Source organism: Dioscorea cayenensis, chromosome 14, assembly GCF_009730915.1.
Source record: "Dioscorea cayenensis subsp. rotundata cultivar TDr96_F1 chromosome 14, TDr96_F1_v2_PseudoChromosome.rev07_lg8_w22 25.fasta, whole genome shotgun sequence".
Classification (NCBI taxonomy): Eukaryota; Viridiplantae; Streptophyta; class Magnoliopsida; order Dioscoreales; family Dioscoreaceae; genus Dioscorea; species Dioscorea cayenensis.
The window spans coordinates 2,700,373-2,704,939 of record NC_052484.1 but is presented as its reverse complement, the minus strand read 5'-3'; the positions used below and the strand labels follow the sequence as shown (position 1 = coordinate 2,704,939).

General features: G+C 29.6%; 1 protein-coding gene across 1 annotated transcript; it reads left to right on the top strand.

The window, feature by feature from the left end:
• Positions 1 to 315: 315 nt before the first annotated feature.
• Positions 316 to 1,669, top strand: LOC120275840 (serine carboxypeptidase-like; the record flags this gene model as incomplete). The annotated part of the gene is made up of 4 exons (XM_039282554.1): positions 316 to 471; positions 552 to 810; positions 1,004 to 1,137; positions 1,327 to 1,669. Coding segments are annotated over 4 exons (675 nt in total), but the record flags the coding sequence as incomplete, so codon positions are not given.
• Between the last annotated feature and the right edge of the window lie 2,898 nt (positions 1,670 to 4,567).

The window sequence follows — 4,567 nt, the reverse complement described above, 5'->3', positions numbered from 1 at the left end:
AATGGCCTTTTGTCATTTCTTGTTTAAAAATATTATTGTATTGAACGAGTGAAACAAATTCAACCTTTGAGACTGTACAAAGGAATTTTTTTTTTTAAAAGTATGCAAAAAATTAACCATTTTATCAAGGACATACAAGATACAAAAAAAAGCCTTTTATTTATATTTTATTCACATTGAGTTGAATTCACATGATCATTTCATGTTACCCAGAATTTGTTGTTGAGCTTTGGAATGTGTTCTGTAGCTTATGCAAATATTTAGTTGCTTAATAATTTGTGTTTTCATTCTTGATTCCTCTCAGGACATGTTTAAATCTGTGATGTTTTACTGATTTTTTCCTTCTTGTGGTATATTGATGATAATGAAAATGATGTTTTAGGTACATCGGGGACAGTTACTTGCTTAGCATCTCTGCTGGTTTGCAATGCGATATTTAATTCAATTATTAAGATTGCGGACGGAATAAATGTAATGACGACTTCTTTTTAAATTTTTTTTTAACAACTGAAGAAATACGGTTTTAACTGTTTGTCCACCGATCTTTGTAGTACTACGACATCAGGAAGCAATGTGAGGGGGATCTCTGTTATGATTTTTCGAACATGGAAAAATTCCTCAACCTTAAATCTGTTAGAAAGTCTCTTGGAGTCGGTGACATAGAGTTCGTTTCGTGCAGTCCCACTGTTTACCAGGCGATGCTTACCGACTGGATGAGGAATTTGGAAGTTGGTATTCCTGCTCTACTTGAGGACGGCGTGAAGGTCCTCATTTATGCCGGGGAGTATGATCTTATATGCAACTGGCTCGGTAAAACTACTACCTTAATGCTATGTATTTGCGCATCGTTGATTCACTTCTCGTACTCTTTAGATTGTCTTGATTTTTAATTGTTTCTACTTTTCATTTGGCTTTGAGAAGTTTATTCCGATACTTTTGGAAAGTGCAATACTATGAGCGAAATAATTGCGAAAGATAAAGTTAAATCATTTCATTTGAGCAGGAAATTCAAGGTGGGTACATTCCATGGAGTGGTCCGGTCAGCAAAAGTTTGTCTCATCATCGGAGCTTCCATTCACTGTCGATGGAGCTGAAGCAGGACTCTTGAAAACTTATGGACCACTAAGTTTTCTCAAGGTATATCTTGTTAACGCCAACCAAACATATTACCTATGCCCAACTCAATCCAAAAGCTTAAGTTGATAGAATGAGAAACCCCGTCTTATATATTCAAATGTATATTTTCTAAATTAATTGATGTGGGATTATTAGTTATTCTATCATAAATAAGTCTTGTGTTGTTAATTGGTACTTGTTGATTGATAGGTTCATGATGCCGGGCACATGGTCCCGATGGATCAGCCGAAGGCTGCATTAGAGATGCTGAAAAGGTGGACTCGAGGGGAGCTTGCTCAGTATTCTGAAAGCAATGAACTTCATGCCGAAATTTAATATATCTAATTACGGCAAAAATTTAATACTACTAATTAATTACTTATCGCTAACTATGAAATGGTGAGATGATAAAAACATTTCTGCTTGTTTTTTTCTTGTTTTTTTTTCTGATGGAATGAGAGAAAAATGCAAATGTATTTGCAGATAAACTTGAATATATATGTTTCAGATGAGCTGGGTTGTGAAATGTTTATGTGAAAATTGTTGTTTTGAAGTATGGTCAATTATTTTATTTTATTTTATTATTAATAGGCAACAAGTGCTCCTTATTTAAGGGATTGTCAAAGGAACAGACAGGTATAGAGGTGCATCAGTCTGGAGGGGTGAAACTAATGTTTCTCCTTTAAAAGATTCACACCTATGCCCGTGAATCACAGGTATATAATCGGGAGATTTGAAGACCAACCTCGTCCTCATTCTTGCACTCTTGCCATACTATTGGGCTATTCAATAATTGACAAGTATGCTCAATTTGGTTTGCGATTTGGAAATTTGGAATTAGATTAAATTGCTTAAATTTTTGGCTCATTGTTCATTTTGATCCCGAAATTTAAGAAATTGTGATTTTGGTTCACAAATTCTAAAATTATTATTATTATTTTTCGGAGATAAGTTGAAGAAATATATTTGGTATTTTAGGATCTCGGAGTTTATATTAATGTATAATTTTATTATTTGTGTATAATGGATAAGTCACATTACGTGTGAGTTGAGAGGCTTGAACCAGTGCTCCTCAAGAAGGGATACAAATCACTTTTTACACAATGGTTCAGTGTTAGTGTTAATAAATCAAAAATTGATTAGCATTTCATGTTTTATTAGATGTTTGAATTCAATTTATTTTATTTTTTAAGTTTATGGAAAATACTTAAGAAAGAAAAATCTTCCTGTTAATGGTACTCTAATGAAAATGATTGTTTTTATATTTTAAAATAGAAAGAACCACACTCTATGTTTTACTCAAGAGAGCCATGATAATATATTAGAGAAGTGGTCTTAACCATCATGAAATTTTCCTGTTTTATTTTGGTAGAGAGCTTCCCAAGTGGTTGATGAAGATCTTCGTAGTAAGTTGGTTTTTGCTTTGTTAATCTCTTTATGTTGTTTCTTCTCGTTGTGTTAGTTTATTTCTCTTGTTTTATTTTTGTTTGTTTAATTGTATCCCAAACTCTTTGTACTTTGTTTTTTTATTATTAATAAAAATAGTTCTCACGAGTTTTTTTCCCTCAATATATATATATATATATATATATATTATGAAGTGGTTGACGCCTAAAAAAAAATTATGTTTTATTTGATGTTTTATTTTTATTTATTTTATTTTTTAAGTGTATAGAAAAACTTAAGAAGAAAAATCTTCAAGCCGTAAGTTAACATTACCCTGCCGGAATGTATATTCTATATTAGAAAGCATAAGACAGAGAAGTTTAGGTCTTAATTTCCATCCAAAAGTTGTCGGTGTTACCAAACTTGTTAGCTTTGCATGCCTGCTTATTTTTTCTCTTTAGACTTCCATCTTATTGGCCTACTACTATGACTTAAAATTAAAAATTTTATTATTTATTTATTTATTATATTATTTTTATTGAGACAGAGTCAGTGAGATTGCAACCAATCATAAAACATTTCTTGTTTACTAACAAGCATCATGGTCCACTGTGCTACTTTTATTTTATCAATTTAATATTTATATAATTATTTTTGGGTGGTGAATTATAATATTCAACTATGTTGCTTTTCAAATACATCAACATCTTTTTAAAAATTTGTTTTAAAAAAGTATGCAAATAATAAAATAAATATATAAAATAATCTCTTTAATTCTTATTTTAATCAATTGGAATATTACTTTTTTTATTAAATAAATTCTTAATGGCAGCTCTTATAATATTCAACTATGTTGCTATATGGTTGAATCCTTACATATAGTACTGTAGTAGTAATTTTCATCCGGTGTTTGTAGGCTCAAGCACTGTTTATAGTACTGTTCAAGTAGGCTCGATAGATTTCATGAGGGAGAAGTCGTATTCCTCACTTCTAGGGTTACATTATAGGGGTAATTTTTGTAAATTTTTTGAGTGTGCACATGACAGATGTTCATTGCCTCATGTAGTACCTAACCTAATTAATAAATCTTCAGGAGTATGATAAATCATTATAATTTGTGCATTTTTATATCTGTTCCTCCATTAATAAACCCTTAAATGAGGAAGTTTGTCATCTGTTATAAAAAAAAGTTTGCTTGAAAATAATTTTAAAATAAAATTAACTAAGAATACTCAAAGATGTTGCTTTCTACATACTCCAAACATTTTATTTTTTTAGTTTCTCTCCAATCCTTATTTTAATTAATTAAAATATTCATTCAATTGCTTTCTAAAAAAATCTAACTAGTTGAAGTAGACATAAATAAAAAAATTAATGAAAATTAGTTCCAAATGGAGTTCTATATAAAACATATTATTCTCTATTATTCTAATTAATAATTAAAAAAATATAAAAATCATACTTACTTATATTCCCTTACAAATCATCATCATCATTATTATTATTATTATTATTATTATTATTATTATTTAGTAGTTTAAATAAAAAAAATTTTAAAAACCCAAAAACTGTCACTTATTATCTTCTCGTCATTCATTTTTCTTATAATATAGAATTTTTATAAGCTAATATGGCATTTCATAGGGATATATTGTCAACTAGGTCACTTTTATAGGGGTATAAAAATAAATTTTTCATACAAAGTTCCAACTTAGTGGAATTTGTATTTCCCTGTGAAGAATAATATAGAACTTTGTGATTTGGAGGTATTTTACTGTGAAGAATAATAAAATCCTGAAGATACTTGATAGAGTAAACAAATTATTGATTCATGTAAGTTTTATTTATTTAATTATTTCTTGCTCCAATTTGTGCCAAATTTACTGGTAAACCACACGTTTGAAACCTTCCTCCCATAGTAATGTTTATAAACATTTTTCACACTCTATATTAGGATTTAGTATTGTTTATTAGTACTGTTTTCTGCCCTGATATGGCCCTCGATATGGATCTTTTGTGAAAGACAGTGTTTTTCACTTTCTCTTAGGGTTGCATATCAAAGATG